This window comes from Ursus arctos, unplaced genomic scaffold, assembly GCF_023065955.2.
Source record: "Ursus arctos isolate Adak ecotype North America unplaced genomic scaffold, UrsArc2.0 scaffold_29, whole genome shotgun sequence".
In the NCBI taxonomy this organism is placed as follows: Eukaryota; Metazoa; Chordata; class Mammalia; order Carnivora; family Ursidae; genus Ursus; species Ursus arctos.
In genome coordinates, this window is record NW_026622974.1 from 3,363,697 (window position 1) to 3,388,286 (window position 24,590).

Below are 24,590 nucleotides of genomic sequence, written 5' to 3' on the forward strand. Positions count from 1 at the left end.
TTTCACTAGCGTTTCTTTCTGGTGCCTAAGGAAGGGATTCCCACCTTGGATAGGTAATACTCCTTGTCAAGAAAGGCTGGCAATCACGAAGCCACTGTCAGTCACCTGTCCCTCAGGGTGGATGAGTTCACTAGGCCCTTTCGTGAGAGTATGGTTCGGGAAGGGACAGTGCGGTGGAAAGGTCAGGCAGGCCGTGACTTCTGGAGGAGGCTGGAGATGCCACAGAGGTAAAGTGCACCCCAGAACAGGGAGGTCAGAGAGGCCCCGAGGGCTCTGACCCAGACTCTGACCCAAGCCTAGGCCCTCCCTGGGATAGCAACTCTGGAAGAACACAGAGAGTAAGTAGGAGGCTGGCCTGGGTGTACAAAGCCCCCAAGAATGACCTCTGGCTTCCACCCCTCATGGCCCGGACTTCCAACAGGGCCTCAGATAAAGAATATGACAGGCACCCCTTATCACCCCACATAACCTTGGACTCCCACCCAGCTAAGGACAAAGTCAGAAATGGCTTTACCTGGGCCCCGGGGTTCCCCAGAGAGCCCCTCATTTTTGCTGCCCTCATCAAAAGCCTGGGGCCCTCAGGGCGGTTCCCCCACAGCCCTGAGGCCTGGAATAGCAGGAACCAGGGCCGAGCCCACAGCTGGTCACCTGACACCTCCAGTTCAGCGGACAGGGAGCACAGTCAAGGGGGAGGGGCTGGTACCACAAAGGAAACAAGGAGCAGAGGCCCCTTGGCAGGGATGCTTCCCAAAGTGCCTACACAAGCTCCCTCTCCCTAGTCCTGACAACGGCCTCACGAAGGGGAGGGCACAGCCCGCCCCATACCCTCATTGTCCCTAGGAGGGGACTGAGGCTTCAAGCACTGAAGAGACTTCCCCAAGGCTATGCAGCAAGTTCATGGCAAATCTCAGTCTCCTGGCTCCGCTCCCAGATCAGAGTTTCTCAACCTCAGCACTGACACTCCGGGCCAGACCATGCCTCTTCGGGGGGCTGTCCTGAGCATTTTAGGTGTTCAGCCGCATGCCAGGCTTCTACCTACTAAATGCCAGTAGCATTTCCTGAGTTGTGACAACCAAAAATGTCATCAGACATTGCCAAATGTCCCCTGGAGGCAAAAATCACCACCAGTTGAGAACGACTGCCCGAGGAGACCTTGAAGGACAGGCACCTGCTAATTTGTACGCTATCTGCTGAGGGCTCTAGTCCTAGAGCTTTCCCCCTCCTCTGCCAGATGTGCGGGCAAGAGGACCTTGGTACACTCTGGGCAGAGGCTGCGCCATCAGGGGTCTCCTCTGAAGACCACCTTCCGGCCTCCCAACCTGCGGCCCCTCCCTGGCATTCGGTACTGTCACAGTCTTTCAGCCATGCTGACCGCACACCGCTAATGAGTACAAAATGTCGAGCATCCCCAGTATACGCTTTTCTCATAAATCGCTTATAAATACCGATGTATGAATAGATCACACAGGTCAGCAAACATCCACAAAAACAGATCTATAAAAAAAGATGAGAAGGGGAATGCAAATTATACCCATGATGAGATACTGTGCCACACTCACCAGCAGGGCAGAAGTTAAACAGTCTAGCAATACCAAGTGTTGGCTAGAATATGGAGCAAGAGGATCTCAGGGGCCACTGGTGAGGAATAAATTGGTACGACCACTTAACAAGATATTTATTAAAGGTGGGGCACCTGGGTGGCTCAGTCGGTTGAGCATCCGACTCTTGATTTCGGCTAAGGTCATGATCTCAGGGTCATGGGATCGAGCCCCGGATCAGGGATCGCGCTCAGCGTGGAGCCTGCTTGGCCCTCTCCCTCTTACATCCTGTGCTCTAGCAATTCCATTCAGGTGTATCGGCACTCTGGAGAAATGTACGCACCGATGCACCAGGAAATACACCCGAGGATATTCCTACAGGACTGCTCATGGTAGCCAAAAAAGGAAAGCAGCCCCAACGTCCACAAGTAGCAGGGTGGATACAAACATGATGGCAAGTTCATACAGGGGAGCACTGTACAACAGTGCAAACGAACACACGAGAGCTACACGTCATCACCTGGGTGGATCTCACAAGCGAAATGTGGAACGGAAATAACCTGACACAAAAGAACACATTCAATGTCATGCTAACTGTATCAAATTCAAAATCAGGCAAAAGTAAACTCTTCCGATAAAGACTGCAGACATCAGTGGTTCCGTAATAAGGAAAAGCAAGAACTGATGATCAGAAAGACCTCTGGGGGGAAGGGGTTATGACAGAGGCGGGGCACACAAGCTGATTCTGGGGCGCGGCCAACATTCTGTTTCTTCATCTGGGCAGTGGTTACCTGGGTGTTTACGATTACTTACTGCAGCATACATGTATGTTTATGCTCTTATCAGCAGTGATGGTGTATTTCACAATAAAAAGGGGGAGAAAAGGATGGGATATAAAAAAAAAATAGAAACGGAAGTTCTAATATTATCTTCTCACTCCTGGCTTTGAAAACCACTATAATTAGGCCCAACAAACTGGAGGGGAATCTATAGTCAGTCACAGGTCTGGAGTATCTGATGATGCCTGGGGGCTGTCTGTGGAGGGGCTCCCCCAGCTGGCCAGGGGTGGCTACCCCTTGGCCCATCTCCCCACCACCACCTCAGGGTGACCCAGCCACCGCAAGCCCCTGGCTGCTCAAGGGCAAGGGGAGGTGTCAGGGTGGGCACCTTCACACCCATCTCACCCTGCCCTGGGCCATTCTTTGGGCCCGCAACAGCAGGGCTCGTTAGGCTGACACGAGGAAGGTTCAGAGGGATGGGAATGTGGAGGGCAAAGGAAAGAGGGGAGGAGAAAAGGTGCTGAGGGTGGGGGCGGTGCAGAACCACCGCCCCAGATTCCAGGTCAAGTCTTGGGGGCGCAGCAACAGGCAGGCCCAAAGAGGTCTGAGCTGCTGGGCCCAATTTAGTACCTCCCCCGTGGCCCGGGGCTTCCAAATGGCAGGTGGGTGGCCAGCTGCCTTCCCCTGGCCTCCCCTTGCACTGAGCAGCCTCCAGTCTTCCTGAAAGGAAGGACTCTGTCCAGGAGGGAAGCTTCCCGGGTCTGCAGAGGTGACCCCCCGGTAAAAGGATCCAGGGAGCAATAGAGCTGCCCTTTCTGGGGCCCAGAGGGTGGGTAGGGCTGAGCCAAGGTCTCCATGCTGGCACGAGCCCTTTGGTAAGAACTCTCTCCAGACCAAGGAAGAACGCGTTTCAGAGCAAAAGGCCAGGCTTGGACACGTTTCCATTCGTTCATACGTACTTCTGTACTATCTTCCACCAATCCTCCTTTCTCTGTCGTCTGTGGTTCCTGCAATTCCCCGCTGGCCTGTCAGCTTTGAGGGACGAGCTCACTCCCACCCACCCTGCTCAAACGGCACAGCGCTAGGCACCCAGGAGGTGCTCAGTTCATGCCTGCTGCCCCTAATGGTGTCCCAGGCCGTGCGGTGCTGGAGAGGCTCCCTCATGCTCCCCAGGCCTCAGTCCTCCACTCTCCAAAATATGGGGTAGCAGCAGCTAGCTTCTAAGGCTCCCAGCACCACAGCGCCAGCCGGCCCACAGCAGAGCCAGCTGCACCCCGCTGCAGGGGCAGCTGAGAGCACACCTGGCCAGAGCCGGGAGGGGACAACAGGCAACAGGGGCTGGACAGGATAGTGTGTCACCTCCTGGCCACTCTGTACCTCTCAGGGACTGCAGGGGGGGCTGGGGCAGGTGCTGTCCCCAAACCAATTATAAACAAGGCAGAGGACAGGCTGTGACTTCCCTTGGCAAACAAGAGAAAATAAACCGAAGCCCCACCCCATAGACCCACTGGTAGAACTGGGGTGGGGGGGGATGCGGGGGGATGCTGGCAAACTCTCTACAGGAAGGGACAGACTGTCAGCCCTAAACCAGAGTGAAGCTGGACCTGGATCCTGGGGAGAACAGGTGGCGGGGGGGGCGGGCGGGGGAGAGACAGGGAGCTTCTCCTTGTCCAGCTGTGTACCCGACCCTGAGTATTAGATAGTGAAGCTGATACCCTGCCTGCAGGGCAGAGAACCGTTGTGTTCTCATTTCTGGGCACTTGATGGGGGCTCAATTCACACTCATGCCCTCACTCCGCAAAAATTTACTGAGCGCCCACTGGGTCCCCAGGCTCTCTTCTGGGCCCTGGGGGACACAGGAGCACACAAAACAGATCCAACCTCAGGGCTCCGGGTGCTGGCGCTGGAGTGTTCCGTTCACCTGTTGACTGATCAGCTCAGGCGCCAAGCCCCCCCTGCCACCCCCCTGCAGGGCCGAAGACCCTGGCACCACCTCTTCTCACCTCCCAGCACGACTCCTCCAGCTTCCAAGGAAGGATCCACCCCAAGAGTCCAGAGGTGAGCCCCCAAGGTGGCCCGACTATCTGCTGCCCTCAAGGCCCAGGACCTCCTAGAAGATGATGGAGACACACCTGCATTCCCACAGTGACACCCCCCTGCCAACATCTCTAGTCTGGGTGAGGAAGGAGAAGGGCACAGTTGCTTTCTGTGCACATTTCATCATTTTTATTAGTCATAAGAAACACAATTCAAGCACTGATGCCGTACTTGCCCACCACGGGGTAGGCAGGTAAAGTCACACGGTGGGTCTTTCTACAGCCTACTTCAACAGAGCCAAGGGCCCCCCTAATCCAGCAATGCCACCCTGGCTCCAAGCACTTTCGCAGGCGCTTTAGATCCTGCCCCGCGTTCTGATGCCTCTTGGGGACAGCGCTGTCCTTTGGTGTCCACCTCATCTCACCTTGTTCAAGCATCAAATATTTCCTGAGCACACGTCCCAGAGGGCGGTGCCGAGACTGCAAGGCCGGACCGAGGTCAGTTTAACAGGAGGTGGGGGTAAGAGCCAGGGAGGGGAAGGGAGGCTGATGATCCCAGGGATTAGGAGTCACCAAATGGTTTCACAGTGGTCCCCACCCCTTGGGACCTGGCTTCAGAAAGAAGACAGGCCTAAGAGACCCAAAGCAATCAGAGACCCGGGAGACAGAAAGCTCTTGCTTGGGAAGCCGCGAAGCAGTGAGTAGTTCTCAAAGCGTGGTCTGGGGACCAGCGGCATTAGCATCACCTGAGAACTCACCCAAAATACAAATTCCAGACCTACTAGAATTTGCAGCCCTACGGATTCTGGACCTACTCAGTCAGGAACCCGGGGGTAAAGCCCTAGCAATTCCAGGTGATTCTGATGCCCACGCAAGTTTGAGAGTCTCTGCCCTGGAGAAAGGGCATCAAAGTCATTTGGGGACTTTTTAACATATTGACGCCTAGGCTCCTCTTTCAAGATTCAGATGCACTGGTAGGTTGTTTTTGTTTTTTTTTTGTTTTTTTTTTTTTTAAGTAAGCTCTACGCCCTATGTAGGGCTTGAACTCACGACCCCAAGATCAAGCACTGCATGCTCTACCAAGTGAGCCCACCAGGAGCTCCCAATGTACCAGCATTTTTTAAGAGCTCCCCAGGCGATCATAATATCCAGTGACGGCTACAGTCAGATGGAACAATCTTCCAGGCTCCCAGGAAGGTACGCCTTGATGGACAGAGGACCTGGTTAGAGGGAGGGGCGCAGAGGAGGGGGTGCCAGGAGAAGGGACGAGCATGAGCAAGGACTGGGAGGAGGAAATATGGACCATGGATTTCTGGAAAACCTGCTGGAATTTTGGATTAATCCCCACAGCATCACATTTTACTTTGGGGTCTCCATTATTGGGATAAAAGCCAACAAAGAGGCCTGCCCCCAGGAAGCTGGACTGGAGGAAGAGGGGTTGCGGGTCCTGAGACCTCCTTTCTCCTCCTCCTCATGCCCACACCTAAGAGCCAGGGAAAGAAAACCGTGAGGACTCTGCCCCTCTCTGGTGACCTCTGCTGTCACCCACTGCTGCACGTCCCACAGCAAAGCACTGAAGTCCCAGATCCTGCCCTATGGCTGGGATATTACCTCTGCCTTCACTCACACCGCAGCCAGGCGTCTGCACCTCGGTGCAGAGAGGAGGAGGGGCGGGCAGCAGAAGCGTGGAGGAAAGCCATGGGTCAGGGGTGGGTAGTAAGGGGCCAGGCCAGATGCTACCCAAGCAATCCCCAGGGGCGGGGCGGGGCAGGGCAGGGGCGGTAGAGATGCTGCAAGCATGGTCAGGTTCCCTATGAGATCTTGTTAAGCGCAGGGACTGGGCTGGGCTGGGCGTGGTCACCAGGGAATGATGGGGGCTGTGGCCACAGACGCTGCAAAGCCCCCTGTGAGGCATTTCTTTCCAGGCTGTTAGATGAGCAGGGGGGTCCTGTTTGCAACCCATCAGTCTTTTTTTTCTTCGCTAGAGCTCTCTATCCTCTATTTCCTCACTTGGAAATGAGAAATAAAGAAATAAATGAGTTGTAAGCGTCCATTATGATTAATAACTAACATTTTGGAGCACGACACTATTCTAGGTCTCATATATGCAGCATGTGTCCAAATACTCAGCACAGATGGGGCGCCTGGGTGACTCAGTCAGTTAAACGTCTGACTCTTGATTTCGGCTCAGGTCCTGATCTCAGGGTCCTAGAACTGAGTCCCGAGTCGGGCTCTGAGCTCAACGCAGAATCTGCTTGGAATTCTCTCTCTCACTCTGTCCCTCCCCCCGCTTCAGCTATCCTTAAAATAAATGAATAAAATCTTAAAAAACATCTCTTAGCCCTCTCTGCAGCACTAGTAAGCAGGTGCTAGCATAATCCTTGCTTTGTAGAGGTGCAAATGGAGCCACCGGCAGGGTGAAGCAGCTTGCCTGGGGTCACACAGCTAGGAAGTGACAGAGGTAGGATTCCAAGCCAAAGCAGCCCGGCCCTGGAGCTCCTGTTCTCAACAATCTCCCGGCGACGGCGACGTGGCACTTAGCTCAGAGCTCAGCACATGCTGGCTCTGACTATGTCCCAAGAGAAACTGGCTGGTCGCACTGCCCAGGCCAGCCTTGAGCTCAAGCTCTATGGAGTAGACTTCAGCAGTGCCCCCCAAGCCACTGCTCCCCGTAGCACACGCGCCTCCCTTTGGGGAGCCCCTCCTGTCCGGGTGCCTTTGCCAGAGATGGGTAGAAGGTTCACACTGGAGGGGACCCCACAGGTGATCTAGGTTCCCAGCCATGGAAAAAGAGGCTGACAGAAGGGGGGACCTGCCGCAGCCATCCAGGCTGGCCGCGAGAGGACTCCTGCGTTCTCGAGACTTCGCTGCTGGTTCTCACTCAGTAGCTGCCACAGCCTTTCCCCCACATCTGAGTAAACAAGTGCCGAGTGAGGGCTGCACGATAAGTTAATGTGTGAGGTTTCCAAGGAGACCCAGGGAGCCTTGTCTGAGCTCCTCTCCTCCCTCCGGGGGTGGGGGGGCGGTCAGGAGAGTCCTCAGCAGAGGTCCTTTGGTCACCTGTGTCAGCAGTTCAAAAGAGCAGCCAGGACACAGGTGTGGTCCTGGGGCAGAGGCCTCAGCGAGTTCCCACCTACCACTCGGAACACGAGACCCTGCATGGGTAAAAGAAGGTTCCCAACCCCCACCTGCCCACCGTTTAGGAGAGAACTCCTGAGAAACCCTGAGTGGCCTTCTTGAGAGATTCAGAACATGGATTTTGGAGGCAGTTGGACCTAGGTTAGAGTCCTTACCACTTCCAGGCTGTGTGACTTCTGGCAACTTGCTTAACTTCTCTGAATCTGGATAATGAAAAGAATCATTCCTACTTTACTCTAAAGAGTAAATATACAATAAATGTTGGCAACTATTATTTATAACTAAATTTTCTTATAATGTTGTTCTGTTATAGCATAGAGAGACTAGGTGAATATTCCATTAATATAGTATCGTGTGGTTATACTCTCACAGACACACACATAGACAATTCATCTACACACAGGTACCTAGATACCTATCATCTCATAACTACACACACAAACTCCTACCAGTTACACACGCCCCACAGTGAAACACAGAGCAACACTATGGACTCACCATGTACCAGACACCACTCCACCCTGAATCCTCACAACAGCCTAGAAGGAGTGCACCTTTTTCTCTCTCTTTTTTCAGAGGAAGATAGAGACGTTATATACATATCCACTTGCCGCATCCTGGGGTGTGGACACTTCGGGCAGCTCGAGAAATCCTGACCACCCTCCCTCTGTATCAGAGGAGGTCAACCCAATTTCCACGGTCATCTCCAGGGCAGCCCCAAGCTGGGCCCCAAGTGCTGACTGCCCTCCATCCCTAGGACAAAGGCCCAACCTGACATTCATGCCAGCTGCGGTTGGGGAAACCCCTGCTGCCTGCTGCCGGCAGAAACCAAGTTGACTTTGAAAAGGAAGAGACAGAAGCCAGGGGGTGGTTGGGCCACTCCCTGTGGGGGCAGGTGCTAAGTAACTCTATAAACTCCAGCTAATGATACAATTACAGCCATAAACAAAGCCCCAAGAGGGGTCAGGGCCAGAAGCCAGACCCTCAAAGGACAGCGAGTCCTGAAGGGTGGGAGGCCCCTCCTACCAACTTTCCAGCCCTGAGGCTCCAAGGGGGCCTGACTGGCATTGGAGGTGGGCACTGGGTATCCCCACCATTCCAGGCTCCTGGATGGGCTCCTGCCTGCCCCTGCCCACCCCCTGCCTACCTCTGACTGTGAGTCACCCAGCCCTCAGCCCTCACCAGACCAGCTGGTTCTCCATGGATTTGGTGCTCACCTGAGAGGATGTCCCCTGCCCCATGCCCTGCACCACTTCCAGGGGACAGGATTCCAATTTGTCTGCCCCTCCCAGAGCTGAGTTGCGGGCAAAATAGCACTGCAGCTGTAACAGGCCTTGTAAACTGTAAGCAGTATCAGCTCGCTTCCAGAGAAGCAGAGCACAGAGACACGCAAACAGCCTTTCATTCACTCTTTCCGGTTCCTAACTCGCCCACCCCAGCAGACAGGGGGCAGGCACAAAGAAGGGGACCAACTGAATTGCTCTTTTCCTATGGCTGGGGAAACTGAGGCATGGTACTAGCATACCAGCAAACTACGACGCAGGGCTCTCCCCTTCCGCTGTGCCTAAGACCGGCCTTTATTGCTGGCATCTCTCCCCCAGACTGTTACCTGCCTGAGGGCAGGGCCTGGAGGCTATCCACCAGACTGGGCACAGAGAGGGCCTCAGAACAAACAGGCTAAGGAGCCAGGAACTACGTTCTGATATGAGCCAACTGCATCTGGCCGCGCAAGAGGAAACCAGAGCTACCTCCCCCCTCCACCCCCCCCACCCCCCCACCCCCCCCCCGCCAAGAAATGCCAGGTCTTCGGCCAGTGGAATCTTGGACTAGGCGGGTGGGTGCAGGGGCCTAAGACCACATCTGAGAAGTATTACTAAGGGCCTGCACAGACCTTGCCCCTTCCCTGCTCGACTAAGACCCCCTCACTCAGGGTGGGGCCTGGGCGGTCATTAATTGACACTTCCCAGCGGGCGTAAAGCCAAAGGAAGCACTGCGCTCAAGTCTAGACGAGAAACTGTCTGCGCCGAACCGTCCCCAGAACAGACAAGCGAGAGAATCCCGGGTGGAGCAGACTGGGTTGGGAAGGACTCCGCGGTGAGCGGCGGCCAGGGAAGGTGGAGGGGGAGCTCGGGGCCGCGAGGGCGCGCGTGCAGAGGAGCCGCGCCCGCCCGCCCGCTCGCCCTCCCTCCTTCCCCCTCGGCGCCGGGCTGGGGCGCGCCAGGCTGCTGCGGCGCGAACCTGCTCGCGCAAACCGGAGCGGCTCGGGGCAGCCGCGCGTGAAGCCAGAACCCCCGGCCCGCACGGGGCCGAGGGGCGGGGACGGAGCTGGCATCAACCCGCTCCCTTCGAGAAGGGAGGTGCACGCGCAGCGCCCCCGTGGCTGACCCGGGTTCGGGGAGGTGGGGAGAAGACAGAGCGCGGACTTCGGGGGCGGGACGGCAAGGGGTTGGGCGGTACGAACTCCTGGAATAAGGGGAAGGGGGCGTGTTTTCCGGGATTCGAGACTAAGAAGGTGGGGGGTACTTAGGGGCGGGCAGATGGGTGGGAGCTCGGGGGAGCCGAAGGAGGGGGGCGCGAAGGGTGAGCTCTGGGTTAGGGTTCCCAGAGGTCGTGGAATCATGCAAAGGGGAGAAAAAGACTGAGCTCAGGGATACCAGGGGACGCGGGCACCGGCCGCTTCTCAAGACCCTGAGGGGGAGGAAGAGACGGGAAGGGAGGGTGGGATAGTACTTCCACCCGCCACCCTCCAGCAGCCCAGCCCCGGGGGCGTGGCGCCGCCCAAGCCCTCCCACTCCCCGGGACCATCCAGGTTGGGCCTGGCCGGGCCGGACTCGGCCCCCGCACACCTCCTGGGCCTCCGGCGCCCTCCCCCGTACCACCCGCCCCAGCCGCCTCCGGTGGAGAAGGAGTAGGCGCAAGGCCCACACGTCCCTCAAAGTTGTTGCAAGTTCACTCCCACGCCTCCCGCCCCTTCGACTCCCGGCTCCCGAGCCGGGAAGGCCCATGCCCGCCCCGGCCCCTCCCGCCTGGTTACATAAGGTCGCAGAGAAGCCGCCCCCGGCCCGGGCCTGCAGTGAGGGGCCGGAGGGGCTCCCGCGCTCCGCAGGCAGCGCCGCTCCGGCCATGTGCCGAACGTCCCGGACTAGACGGACAGCGGAGCGGGTGGCGGCACGGCACACATACTCCCTCTCCCCTCTTCAGCCGGCACCCCCATCCACCCACCTGTCTCCCGCTCCCACAATGGGGGCGGGGGAGCCTGGGTCCGGGGTTCCGGGCCCTCTGCGCACCCCTTGCCCCCAGGTCCCGCTCACCTAGCTCTGAAGGTCAATCCGTCCGCCGCCCGTCCCCCGCGGCTCTGGAAACTTGTCCCAAGTTCAGGTGTCCGGCCCGCGAGCTGCGCCTGCCGCCCCCTCCCGGACTCCTCCTGCTCCGCGCCACTGGGGAGGCCCGCCCCGTCCGCCCTTCCAGCTGCCGTCGGCGCCGCCGCCGCCGCCGCGGCTCCCTAGGTCCAGCCCGCAGCCGCCGCCTCCGCTGTCACCGAGCCCCGCGCCCGGCGCTGGGGCTCCCGCTGTCAATCCGCACCCACTTCCCGCCGCGCCCGGCAGAGGGCAGCACACGCCCCCGCGGTCCGCCCCGCCCTGCCCCGCCCCTCGCGGGCCCACCGCGGCGCCCGCGGGGAAATGTAGTCCCTCCCGTCGGCCCCGCCAGGAACGCCGGGATTTGTAGTCCCACTCTGTGGGCCCTGGCCTATGTACATGGACGTGGCTTTTGACTTAGAACTTATGTTCCACTTCGTTTCTGTCCCTTCTGAACGCTTTTTTTCCTCCTCCTCTCCTCCTCCTCCTCCCCTCCTCCCCTCCTCCTCCTCTCCTCCCCTCTCCTCCTCTTCCTCCCCTCTCCTCCTCCTCCTCCCCTCTCCTCCTCCTCCTCCCCTCTCCTCCTCCTCCTCCCCTCTCCTCCTCCTCCTCCCCTCTCCTCCCCCTCCTCCCCTCTCCTCCCCCTCCTCCCCTCTCCTCCCCCTCCTCCCCTCCTCCCCTCCTCCCCTCCTCCCCTCCTCCCCTCCTCCTCCTCTCCTCCTCTCCTCCTCTCCTCCTCCTCCTCTCCTCCTCTCCCTCTCCTCCTCCTCCTCTCCTCCTCTCCTCCTCTCCTCCTCCTCTTCTCCTCCTCTCCCTCTCCTCCTCCTCCTCTCCTCCTCTCCTCCTCCTCCTCTCCTCCTCCTCCTCCTCTCTTCCTTCTTCTTCTTCAAGATGTTACAAACTACAGCTCACTATGATATACCCTGTGGTCTCTCTGACCCCAAGGGGAGGCCTGCAGCACGTTATCTTTCTGGGAGTCTAGGAAAGATGTAGGGTCCCAGATGGTGCGCTGTTGCTATAGAAACTACTATGCGGCAGGGGCGCCTGGGTGGCTCAGTCGTTAAGCATCTGCCTTCCGGCTCAGGGCATGATCCCAGAGTCCTGGGATCGAGCCCCGCATCGGGCTCCCTGCTCCGCTGGGAGCCTGCTTCTTCCTCTCCCACTCCCCCTGCTTGTGTTCCCTCTCTCGCTGGCTGTCTATCTCTCTCTCTCAAGTAAATAAATAAATAAATCTTTTTTTTTTTTTTTTAAAGATTTTATTTATTTATTTGACAGAGAGAGAGACAGCCAGCGAGAGAGGGAACACAAGCAGGGGGAGTGGGAGAGGAAGAAGCAGGCTCACAGCGGAGGAGCCTGATGTGGGGCTAGATCCCATAACGCCGGGATCACGCCCTGAGCCGAAGGCAGACGCTCAACCGCTGTGCCACCCAGGCGCCCCATAAATAAATCTTTTTAAAAAATTCTTTAAAAAAAAAAAAAGAAACTACTACGTGGCAAACCTCAGTTTCCCTCGTGTTTTGGAATGGAATGCCAAACTTGGACCTTGTATTTCACCCCTGCCCCTGAACATAAGGAGCAAGGTTGGGGGTCAGACTAGTGAAGGACAGGGTGACAGAAATGTGTACAAGGAGCCTACCACTCTCCCATTATGGTTTTCCAATAATACCCCTCCTCAAGCCCCGTCAGTCCTAGCTTTCTCCCCCATGGGGCAGAGGGCTCTAGGTGAAAATATGATCAGCTTCATTCAGCCCAGGCCTTCTGAAGGCCTCCTGGAAATAGGTTCTGGGAGCATCACCCCCCTCCTGGAGGGACCCATGACTGTCACAAGGGTACCAGGCATCTAGCATTTCTCAGAAGCTCCTAGTGCAAACTTGATCATAGGTGAGGAGATGAAGGCCTAGGTGTGGGAGGATGGACACAGTGCTAATGGACTTGCCTGGGGTGATTCTGCTGGTCATTCGGTCCATTAGGTCGGCAGAGGATTTCGGGTTGTGGCAGTAGGGCCCCTTGGCCCATCACAAAGGAGTGCCTGCCTCAATGTCACTACCACTAGCAGAGAGAAGCTGTGGAGAGTCTCCAAGCTCTGAGGGGTACAGGGCCCCTCCCCAGGCCCTACCTTATGCCTGAGTGACACCCCTCCCCGCCCCCACAAACCTCCTAGCCCCTGAGGGAGAACACGGTCCAGCAGAGGCACATCTGCCCCTGACTCCCACCCTCCCCTCCCATTCCCTGTGACCAGGAGCAGCCTTATAGGCCACAACTGCCTCGAAAAACAACACGCTGGCCAACATGGAGAAGAACTATTTATTACGACAGAAAGCCCAGGAGCCAGAGAAAGAAGGCTGAATCCAGAAAAGAAGCACCTGCAGGGTGGGGGGTGGAGAGGAAGAATGAAGCCAGGCGTGCAGGCGCTGAGTCTAGGCGGCCGTGGCGAAGCCCACCCTGTTGTTGCCAATGTCGAAAATGGAATAGTAGGACCTGAGGAAGATGCCTCCGAGGATCCACAGGGGTTGGCCACTGCTGGAGGGCAGGTAGGTGGCCTGGACCCCAATGGTGCAAATGCCATTTCCCTGCACGACACAGAAGGGTGATGCTCATTCATTGGCTCACATGGGGACCGGGCGCTGTTCAGCCCTGAGCCCCAGGCCAGGAGCTCGATGCAGAAATGAGGGACCCAGACTTGCCGCTCTTGAGGGCTCACAGGCCAACTGAGCCCCAGAGTAGGAGGGATTTCTGCAATGGGTAAATGCAGACTGCAGTGACCACCGCGGTCTCCTCTCCCCAAGTTCCCACCCACCTCCCTTCTGCTCCTGATTTGGAGTAGGTCAGCCTGCTGGCAAAGCTTTGAGGCCAGACCAACTTGGCTTCCAAGTTTAGCTTTACCCCAACTAGCTGTGTAGCCTTGTGTCTGTTTCTTAACCTCTCTGGACCTCCAAGTTTTCACTTGTAAAATAGAAATTAGCATCTCCCTCCTTGGACGGTCTGACAGCTCAGTGGGCTAGGGTGGGAGGCAAGGTGCTTCCCACAGCGCTGACCCTAGTAAGTGCTCAAGAAACACCCCGGTGTCTCTCCGCACTAAGTAATAATAGACGACACTCTTCTGTTTCATAGCCTCGTGCCAGAGTAGGAGTTTGGAATCAGGGAGTGCAGAAAATAGAGCAGTGCTCACAAGGAGTTGGGGGATGGTACGTGGTCAGGAGACCCAGCGTGTCCGGCTCCCAGCCCCTCCTCACACCCATCACGTCCCTGCAGACTCACTGTGAAGACGTAGGAGTGGTAGGGCAGGGAGAAGGGCACGCGACCGATGAGGAAGGTCAAGGTGGGCAGGTTCTGGATGTTGTTACAGTCCACGAGAAACTGCAGAGAGGAACAGGGCCCAGGTGCCTCACCGAGCCCCTGAGAGGACCTGCCAAGCCCCTCTCCTCAACGCCCTTGGTCCTGAGCTGCCCTGCTTGGCCCCACACTCTAGTTAGTTCGATCTCATCCAAAGCCTGGAAAGTGTTTAACCCGTTTCCTTGGAGGCGCTGAAGCTCCAAGGGAATTCTGCCCAGTAGTAACCACCCTTTACCCCTCAGCACAAGCCTCCGGCCCCCCTAAATCAGCCTCCAGGCCCCCAGCCCCAGTCCTCCCAGGGCCCCCACCTCCAGGGCTTTGGGAGCAGCTAGCAGTATGGAGGCCAAGAGTGGGGCTACTCCCAGAAGAATCATAAATGCCTCCCAGTGGGCCTCTCCAAAAGAAGGGGATGCCTCCACCAGACACACCTGTCCGTACCGGTCCGCCTCGGCCCCTGTAGCCTGCAGAAGGGCACTCAGGTACTGCTGGGGTACAGTGAGCAGAGATGTGCCTGTGTCCACAATGGCCTGGCAGCCCTGGGAGCACCAGCCCATGGCATGGCCGCCAATGAGGAACCTGAATGGTGAGGAGATGAATGCCCTCAGCACCTCCAGCTCAGGGCATCTAGGAAGTGAGTGTTCCCCACCACCAAAGGACAGCCACAGCCACAGAATCATGGTGTACCTCAGGAAGGTAAGAACTCTGCAGAGGTTATTCCAGCCATCCCCCTGCCTCACATCATTCAGAGTCTATTCAGGGACACCTAAATGGCCATGGAACGTAGTTCTTTAAAGTTTCAAGGAAGGTTCTAGAAACACTGAAAGCCAGGGTCACTGAATGGTTTAAGTACTATGACCACATTAATCCCCCCAAATACACCATAGTTTCCAGTTAGTAAGCACATAGTGTTGGATCACAGGGTTTATAATGTTTGAGATTTCAGACCTTCTCCAGACCTTCTCCATTTATATTGTTCTCACCTCACCCACTTCTCCAGGCTGAGCTGGGCCTTCAGTCTCCAGCAGAGGATAGCTGTGGCTTTTGGGGGGCAGGCTTCAGGGGTCCCCTATCCCCACCTCCTAGCAGTACCTACCCCTGTGTGTGTGTGTGTGTGACATGAAATGCCTCGAAGCCTGTGACATCCTCAAGCCCCCAGGTCAGACTCACTCCTCAATGCCAATCTGCCAGTAGCGTTCCTGGGTGACGGGGGCCCAGTAGATCGGTCCCCTGTGCAGGCTGTGGTCTATTTCTCCGAATATGAGAACTGATCCATTCTGAGAGCTCATATCTCTGCAGAAGGCAAAGGGAAGGGTGAATCAGGGAATGGCTATAGAAAAGATTTCCTGTTGAGAATTCAACCTCGAAGAAAAATAGAGGTCCTGCCCTGGCTGCAGGCTTGGGGCCCTAAGAGCATGGCTATGTTTCCCACTCAGATTAGGGTCCCTGAGGGCAGGGCTGTGTCTCCCCCCTCAGACTGAGCCCCCTGAGGGCAGGGCTGTGTCTCCCCCCTCAGACTGAGGCTCCCTGAGGGCAGGGCTGTGTCTCCCCTCAGACTGGGTCTCCCTGAGGGCAGGGCTGTGTCTCCCCTCAGACTGGGGTTCCCTGAGGGCAGGGCTGTGTCTCCCCTCAGACTGGGGCTCCCTGAGGGCAGGGCTGTGTCTCTGCCTCCAACTGGGCTGTGTCTCCCCTCAGACTGGGGCTCCCTGAGGGCAGGGCTGTGTCTCCCCCTCAGACTGGGCTGTGTCTCCCCTCAGACTGGGGCTCCCTGAGGGCAGGGCTGTGTCTCCGCCTCAGACTGGGTCTCCCTGAGGGCAGGGCTGTGTCTCCCCTCAGACTGGGGCTCCCTGAGGGCAGGGCTGTGTCTCCCCCCTCAGACTGGGGCTCCCTGAGGGCAGGGCTGTGTCTCCCCCTCAGACTGGGGCTCCCTGAGGGCAGGGCTGTGTCTCCCCTCAGACTGGGGCTCCCTGAGGGCAGGGCTGTGTCTCCGCCTCCAGCTGGGCTGTGTCTCCCCTCAGACTGGGGCTCCCTGAGGGCAGGGCTGTGTCTACCCCTTACACTAGGCCTGCTGAGGGAAGGAGTTGTGTCCCCCTTCCTCACTGCAGCTCCAAGCTGGGCTCCTCAGAATTCCCAGTGCCCCTGGTCCAGAGGCAGGGCCTCTGGGGAAGCTGCTGGTTGTGTGGCTCCCACACACCCTTCCTCTCTCCCTTCCACTTCTTGCTACTAGTGTTGTATGTCACTGGGAGTTTGACCCTGAGCCCCATTGGTCATTTTTCTGCTGGGACTGGAGGGAGGTGGGGACTTGGCAGAGAGGAGGCATGGATATCCCTGCTCCTTTCAGCCTCCTCTGGCAGCCAAGCCTGAGTGTGGAATTGAGCAGAGCTCCTAAGGGCTGAACTCAAAACGAATTATAATCAGAGGTGACACTATGTCAGCAACGTTAGGAACAGGGTAACATTGCCGATAGTCAGAGTCAGGTGATTAAGGCGGGATAGCAGATGCTGACTATCTCCAGAAGGTGGCCGGCTAACTCTGGAGAGGAAAGAAAGTCCCTCCCAGTCCACTCACCCCGCCCCCACTTCCTGGCTCCCAGGCCACCCACACTCAATGGCTGCAACGCTTGTGTTTATGGTGAGGAAAACACCTTATTAGGGGCAAATGACGAACCTTGACCAGACGACTCCAGGACCTGGAGAGAACAATACATCAAAGCAGATGAGGCAATAGATTGTACACAAAAGAAGTGTCCAGAAGGCAATGAGCGAACTGTGGCTCTGGGCAGGAGGTAAATCCCAGAGGTACTGAGAATGAGCAGCCGCACTCAAAGCTAAGTTCACCCAGAAGAGGGAAAGATTCCAACTGGCCACGAAATGCGAAGAGAAGTCTGAGTGGGCTGGGGACAGACCCTGGGATGAGCGAAAGGGGGTGGACAGGGGGACAGTTCTGAAGCTCAGGAGGAAGGTCCTAGACACAGTGGTAGCTGAAACCAAATGCCTGCTGGGAGGCCTCCGAACCCCAAAGCGTTGAGTTCACATGTCTGGGGTCTGGGGAGGATGGGGGGAGACTCCCCCAAGCGGTTTCTTACCGGCCAAGGTAGAAACTGAAGACTGGGCTGGAGAGGAGGCCCGCCCTCAGCAAGCCCTGCAGGGCCGTGGTGCCCCTACCCTCTGCCAGTGCTGGGTAGGCCAGGCCCATGATGCCATCAAACTTCAGCTGGACGAAATAGGGACTCGGCTCATGCTCACTGAGGCCAAACTGCTGGTTGGAGACCTGGATGCTCTGGACCTGAAAGGGACACAGGGGATGGAAGGTGACACGTATAACTCCACTCATCTCCCCATAACCCTCCTCCACAAAGACCCTCGAGGCTCCCTTGTTCATCCCTTCCTCACCCCTGCCCCTTGCCTTCTTGACACGTCTTGCAAGGGTCAGGTTTTCTCTCAAGTGGCCTTCCCTGGCTGCTACCGCAGCACCCCCACCTCCATCTTCTTCCCCCTGCCCCACCCCCCTGACTTTAAGCTTCTTAACCAAAGGACCAGGTCATCCCCTTCATCGGGGTGCACTCAGTGCGGGCTGGGTGACTGCATGAAGGGGCACTTGGTGTTCCCATTGCCTGGTTTGAAGCACTAGGTGCTTCTCCGTATTCTCGGGGTCTCTGGCTAATCTCCTGTCAGACTCAGGTCTGGGAGTTTCCAGGCCAGGTCAGAGCCCCGGGGAACAGCTCCACATCCTGGGGCACGGAGTGACCTGCAGCCTGGCTCACCCTCAGAGTATCATAGCCGTAGATGCCACTGAGGCTGCCGCTGCCATACTGCACAGAGAAGATCTGCCCGTTGCTGGAGTAAGTCGAGGACATGCTGGGGTTGAAGCGGGAGTGGCTGTCTGTGACAGGAAGGAGGGTTTGGGGAGGCAGGCTGGTAAGCGGAGGGCTGCCCACCTGAGCCCCAGCCTGGCCCCCATCCTGGAGCCTCAGCATCCTGGGACACCAGTCTCCGGCTGGCCAGCTGAGGGGGTTCCCAGCATGGAAGGCCCATGTGAGGTGGCCAGGCTTGGCCTCAAAGCCCCTTCTGACTTGCAAAATCTTGGGTTGTCCTTTGACCATGACCCTTGGTAGGTAGGTTGCCTAGAATCCTTTGTTTCCCTGACCCCCTTGCAGATCCCTACCTGAGAAATTACTCGTCAGCTGTAGGAGGGGATCCCTGCCTTCCCTCCACCCTCACCCCATCGAGAACCTGACCTGTGATATCTAGGGACACGGCCAATGAGGGACTCTTTGGACAAGAAGTGTCAAGACCCAAACCCCAAGGCTCTGGCAGGGACCAGGGCAGCCTTGAGGAGGGCAACATGGCCTGTCTCCAGATACAACTACAAGACAGGGACCAGATCCTATATTGTTCTCCCCTGTGTCTAGGAGACACGCAGTGAGAACTTAGTAAGCAGTGGAGTGGAATGGAAAGAATGTTGTAGACTTTGGTGGGACGGAATGGTGTGGTCTGCAGGGAACAGAATGGAGCAGAGCGGAGTGGGATGGACGGAGCAGAAGGGGATGGGCTGGAGCAGGTAAAGGAGCATGTGTTGGTGAGAGGGAAGACACAGAGACCACCCAGGTCCAGGGCCAGCCTCTTCCCTCTGTCTTGCATATGCCCCTTGACTCTGGCCAAGTCCCTGACTCTCAGGATTGAAGCACCCAGGCCCCACAAGTCCTGCCTCGCTCGCCCTTTCCCCCAAGGCTGTCAGGGCCCTCCCTTGCCAACCACTCTCCCTAGGGAGCCCTGCACTTACCACAGGCCTGGCTCTGGCACTGGACCGAGGGCACCCACAGGTTGGAGGAGCCGGTATCAAAAAGGACCAGAAAGTTCTGTGGCGGGGTCCCGATGCCGATTTCCCCAAGGTACAGACTCTGGGGGACCGTGGGGCAGGCTGTTAGCTCTGGAGGGATACAGAGACCCTCAGGCCCAGCCTCCTGCATGGACAGAGCCCTTGCCCTACAACCTACCCCAGAGGCAGAAGCCCAAGCCTATCTTCCATACTTGCCCAGAACACACAGACACTCAGTCAGGGCTGGCGGGTGTGAGAGAAGGGAGCAGGCCCCAGGGCTGGGTGGGAAGGTACAGAGAGGATAGTTGGCACCCCCAGGGCCCAGCCTCAGCCCCTGGCACCAAGGAGAGGGAACCCCCACAGAGGGTTAGGACTCACATCCAGGTAGGCCAGCGGTTCATAGACCATGCCAAGATCGCTGAAGTGGTATTTCTGGGCAGGGTCGTTCTTGTGGATCCTCAGGAACTCCCCCAGTAAGCCCTTGTCCTTCATGGTCTCACGGATGGACTCTAATTTCCTCAGGGGAACTCTGCAGAAGGGCTGGCATCAGGGCAGGGCTCTCCCTCCTTCCTACAGCACCTCTGACAGCCCCAGTCCCTCCGTCCCTCCTTGCCGCGCCACCTCCAGCCGCATCCCTCAGGCACCCAGCCCCTGTGTCCCCTGTGCCTATCATGCGGGGCTGTGTGTGTCTCCCTCTCACTCCTGCTCTGGCTCCAGCTTCAACCCTTTCTCTCTGTCTCCATGTCTCTTTCCCTGGGTCTGTCCCTCTGTCTCTCTCTCCCTTTCTTTCCTTCAAAGCTCATCTCAGGACTTGTTCCAAGATTCAGAAAACAAATACCCTCACCCATACATGCCCATATGCTGTCTCAAGGGTCCTCTTCCCGCCCCGGCCCTCTGGGCTCAGATATCCCATAAATTCCTTCCCTGGAAGGGGGAAGGGGGAACTTTAGCCATGAGCCTTGGCAGGATACGTGCATTGTCTTTTTGTAAGCTCTACATCCAATGTAGGGCTTGAACTCAGGACCCCGAGATCAAGGGTCACATGGTCTGCAGAGTCAACCAACGAGGCGGCCCAGGAGATATGCATTTTAAGAAAGGTTTCAGAGATGGCAGGGCTCACCCCAGATCCTCTCCTATGGTGGCCCTCAGGCACCTGGCCCCACCTGAATGTGACCCAGCATGGGTACAGGGGACAGCACCAGACTGAGACTCAGAAGGCAGGATCGTGGGTCTGCCCCTGCTCCTAATTGTCTGACCTGGGGCCGATCACTGCTCTCCTCCCAACACCAGGCAGGTGGAAGTTGGCCTGGGTGGTCTGGAGCCCAGATCGGCTCCGGAATTGGAACCATCTCTCTGATGGAGTCTGGGTGTCTGCCCCTGTCTCCCTTCGTTCTCCTCCTCCAAGAACTGCTTGCTGCCATTGCCTCGGGGGTCTCTGAGGGCCACTCAGGCTCGTTCCAGATCCAGAAGTCCCACTCCTTTCTTTTCTTTCCCCACCTGATTCCCCATTCCCTCAGGACCCCGCCTTTGCCCCCAGTTCTCCACTGAACCCATTCACACTGAGCTCTGAAGACTGCTCCGGCTCACCGCCTCGACAGGACTTCCGTATCACACCAGGTCTCCGCGAGGACTCTAGGACTCTGCGGCGGAGCCGTCCGTCCTCACGGCCGGTGAGGTGGCCCGCGATGTCCTGGAAGCCATGCCTGCTCGCTCCCTTTCTCCTGACACCTCAGCATGGACACATTACGTTCCTGGTGTCTCTGCTTAGATGACTGTGTCATCTGCTAAATAAATTATGGGCCTTAAGGGAATTTTTAGCCCATGTCTGCCTATCCAGAAATCACCGTTCCTTTCTGCAGGAAGAAAGCACACCTAACATTCAGGGTCTGTGTGGACAGCAGTCACCCCGACTCTGTCCCAGGACCATCTTTCCTCATCATATGGGGAAGCGGCTGGGTTCTTTCCTTTGCCTGGAAGTGCCACCGCCAGCAGATTAGGTCCCCAGCAAGGCATGTAGCCATAGTTAAAGATTATTGAGAACACACCAGGACGACTTGCTTAAGGTAATGAAAATGAAGCCCAAGAGAGCAAGAAACAAATTAGTCTGCACAATCGCAAGGTGCGTGGCCCCTGCTAACAGAGATAGCATCCCTGACACACATCGCTGGGATGTTTTGCAGATCCAGGGCCGGGAGGGGAAGGGCCACGCAATCACAGTTAATGAAACCAGACAAACCAGGGACGCCTGGGTGGCTCAGCTGGTGAAGCATCTGCCTTCAGCCCAAGTTGTGATCCCAGGGTCCTGGGATCGAGTCCCACATCGGGCTCCCTGCTCCACGGGGAGTGTGCCTCTCCTTCTGCCTCTGTCTGCCACTCCCCCTGCTTGTGTTCGCTCTCTCTCTCTGACAAATACATAAATTCTTTAAAAATTAAAAAAGAAAGAAAGAAAGAAACCAGAAAGACAAGTCATTCGGTCTTGAGGTTGACCCAATCCCTGGCCCTTCAGAAGAACCCATGACCTCAAGCCCCTCATCTCTCATTATTTCCCCTTAGAAACCCTCACTTGCAAGCCAACAGGGCGCTGGGGACTTTCGAGCATTAGCTGTTCACCTGGGTAGCGCCATACCAGTGAATGAGCCTGTCTTGCATCACCGCAAAAGCTCAGGGTTGGTTTTTCTTACTGGCTTGAAGGGCATCTGGCGGACAAACTGTCCTTTGGTTCGGTTACAGACATTTCACGAGGGCAAAGGCTGTGGCTCCTCCTGCCTCTGAGTCCCCAGCCTACACCTGCCCAGGGAGCCTTTCCCGCCCCAGCAGAAACTCCAGAGCAGAGACCGGTGGGGCGGCCCCTGGCCAGGCTACCCCCCCCCCCCCCAGGGCTCCAGTCCCCTTCCCCAGGCTCCTGCTCCAGACGCCAGGCCCCAGACTCACTTGACGACTGCCGCCTCCAAGAGCTGGAGGCTGACCAAGGCCACCGCCATCCACTTCATGATGCCGGCTCCCAACCGCCCACGGAGGAGGAGCCGCTCCAAGTTGGGCTGTTGCAGTGGAGCGAAGCCCTGAGCGCTCCTTCCGCCTTTATAGCTCCAGGTTCTAGCCTAGTCCCTACCTCCCTGCCCCAGGCGGGAGCCTGACCTCAGTCCCCACTGCACCCCGTGCTCCGCGTATCAGTTGTTTCTGGGTATTTTCCTTCTTCTTTTTCTTTTTTTTCCAATTTATTTATTTAAGACAGAGACAGAGAGAGAGAGAGCACGACTGGGGAAGAGGGGCAGAGGGACAGGGAGAAACAGACTCCCCGCTGAGCAGGAGCCCGATGCGGGGCTCGATCCCAGCACCCAAGATCATGACCTGAGCCGAAGGCAGACGCTTAACTGACTGAGCCACCCAGGCACCCCTGTGTGTTTTCCTTCTTGAGGGTGGCCACAGAGCACTTTTCATCTTCTGCACTTTTTAATACAAGCTGTGGAGGCCAGGAAGTGTGACTAATGGGAGTTGCCATAAGATCACAGATGAGAATTCTTCCTGTCTAGGAACGGAGGCATAATGTGACATTGCAGGGCGAGGACCACAGCCAGGTCCATGGACGGCCATAAGCCCTCCATAGACAGGTCTCTCACCCTCCATACTATTGGCATTTTGCAACATGTGATTCCTTGTTGGGGGGCTGTTCTGTGCTGTTTGGTTGTTAACAGTATCCCTGGCCTCTACCCAGGGATGCCGCCAGCAGTCCAAACGTTGTGAGCCAACAATGTCTCAGGGCATTGCAAGGTCCCCTTAGAGGCGAAAATTGTTGAGAATTGCTGGTCTGTCTATAGGTGATGCCCTCAGAGGTCTGACTCAAGTCCTGGTTTCCAGCCCCCCCAAACCTCGTAGTAGTGAGGTGCTGCTGATGGCGGTAATGATAGCTGGATCCTTAGCACCGAAGCTGGTGGTGGGGCTGGCGTGTCAGTGGCTGAAGTCAGAGCTATGTGCAGAAGCTTTGGAACCTTCCACAGTCAAATGGAGCTCAAATTGATCAGTGTGTCATCACGGTTCAGCAGGTGCTTGGGACACACCCACGGTGTAAATCGCACTGGCCTCTGGCTGTTCCCCGGGTGCAGGTCAGCAACCACAAGAGGCCTGGGGCAGAGGAGGAGGGGACACGCCAGACCTTCCCTCTCTTCCTCATTGTCTCTCTTCTCCAGCCCCACTGAGACTCCGCCCCTGTCTTCAGTACTCCTCAAATGCCTGTATCCTCATTACTGACCTCCAAGCCCTCATGTGCCCCTGTCCCACACCTAAGTCTCGTCCACCCCATGCCTCTCTCCCTCACCTCCGGTCCCTCCTTTCTTCCCAGCTACAAGCTGCTCATTGGCTGAGATGACCTGGAGCCAGCTTGGCACAGGGGAGCTCTCCAGTTTGAGGTGAGTGGAAAACGTCCCCAAGCTAAACCCATCTCCGCCACCCTGTACTGCACACTCAAGGTTCTGAACACATCTGTCAGGCCCTCAAGCCCCAGGCAGAAGGGCCACAACCAAACCCGCAAACACTGATATAATCCAGCCAGTGGGGGAGATTCGCCTCTGGCCAGCACCAGGCACTGCCCAGCCAGAGCCCTAGAGCCTCCCCTAGCCCTATGATGGGGGAGGGGAGAGAGGGCACTAGAGGTCTTCCCAGGATTGGCACAAAATGGGATGTACCCGCCTGATTGTGTCTCAAAGGCAAAGCAGCTCCCATTCCTCCCTGCAGTCCCCAGGGACACATTGGACTCTGGGACGGAAGGCAAGGGAATGAGGGACTGCATTCTCTGGAGCAGGGCAACCACAGATTTGAAAGGGTGGGCCAAAGAAAGGCATAGGCTCCTTGCAAGCTTGACAAATCCTATGAATAGAGCAGAATCCATGGGATCCCCTAAGTCTTGTGAGTCCTGGCGGACTCCCCGGGACAGCGCCTCCAGCAACCATTTCTGTATCCGGCAGTCCCTAAGAGTCTGACGGCTGCCAGGCCCTGGGGGTGTCTGCAACCCCAACTACTCAACCTGAGCTTCTGAAAGCAGCCAGACTCCTCAGCCCTCAGATGTCCCAAGTCCTCATCTGTCTCTGGCCTGACGGCATGCTCAGCTTCCATCACTACCCTGCACATGCTTTATCCTGTAGCCATAGTGACCGCCTTGCTTTCTTCCAAGAAGGCCTGGTGTTTGCCAACCTTCACACCTTTATCCATGCTGTGCCCTCTTTCTGGGATGCCTTCCCAAGCATCTGCACCCGCAAAACCCCCGCCTCCTTCAAGACCCGGTACAAATGCCATGAAGCCTTCTCTACCGTGCCCACCTATACTCACACTGGCCCCTATTATGGAGGACTTTGCCTTTCCTTCCCTTATGGTGTTTATTTTATACCATCTTCTCTCCCAGTGACTTGTTCTAAATCTCACTGCCTGTAACTAAAAGACAAGGTCTCTTCCTGCACATGGCTCCTTCCACAGCTCATTCATTCATCAGAGTATCCACAAAAGTCATAGTGGTTGCTGGGAATGTCTCAGGAATACGGCAAGGACCGAGGCTGCCCCCTGCCACTGCTAATCCTTCCCCCTGGCAGACATCACTCGAACATACCA

At 57.0% G+C, this 24,590-nt stretch overlaps 2 protein-coding genes across 2 annotated transcripts in view; both read right to left on the reverse strand.

Moving 5' to 3' along the window:
• Positions 1-11,058, reverse strand: part of TFEB (transcription factor EB) — a 54,353-nt gene extending 43,295 nt beyond the window's left edge. The window contains exon 1 of the mRNA XM_026507475.4: positions 10,803-11,058. The gene's annotated coding sequence lies outside the window, so the exon portion shown is untranslated. The remainder of the gene's footprint in view (positions 1-10,802) is intronic.
• Positions 11,059-13,172: 2,114 nt separating this feature from the next.
• On the reverse strand, positions 13,173-21,985 carry PGC (progastricsin). Its single transcript, XM_044387080.3, has 9 exons — positions 21,927-21,985; positions 19,374-19,524; positions 18,960-19,077; positions 17,941-18,059; positions 17,263-17,462; positions 15,348-15,470; positions 14,609-14,756; positions 14,106-14,204; positions 13,173-13,417 (listed from the first exon to the last, which is right to left on the reverse strand). The coding sequence occupies exons 1-9, from the start codon at positions 21,983-21,985 to the stop codon at positions 13,265-13,267; spliced, it is 1,170 nt and encodes a 389-aa protein (XP_044243015.1). The 3' UTR covers positions 13,173-13,264.
• Between the last annotated feature and the right edge of the window lie 2,605 nt (positions 21,986-24,590).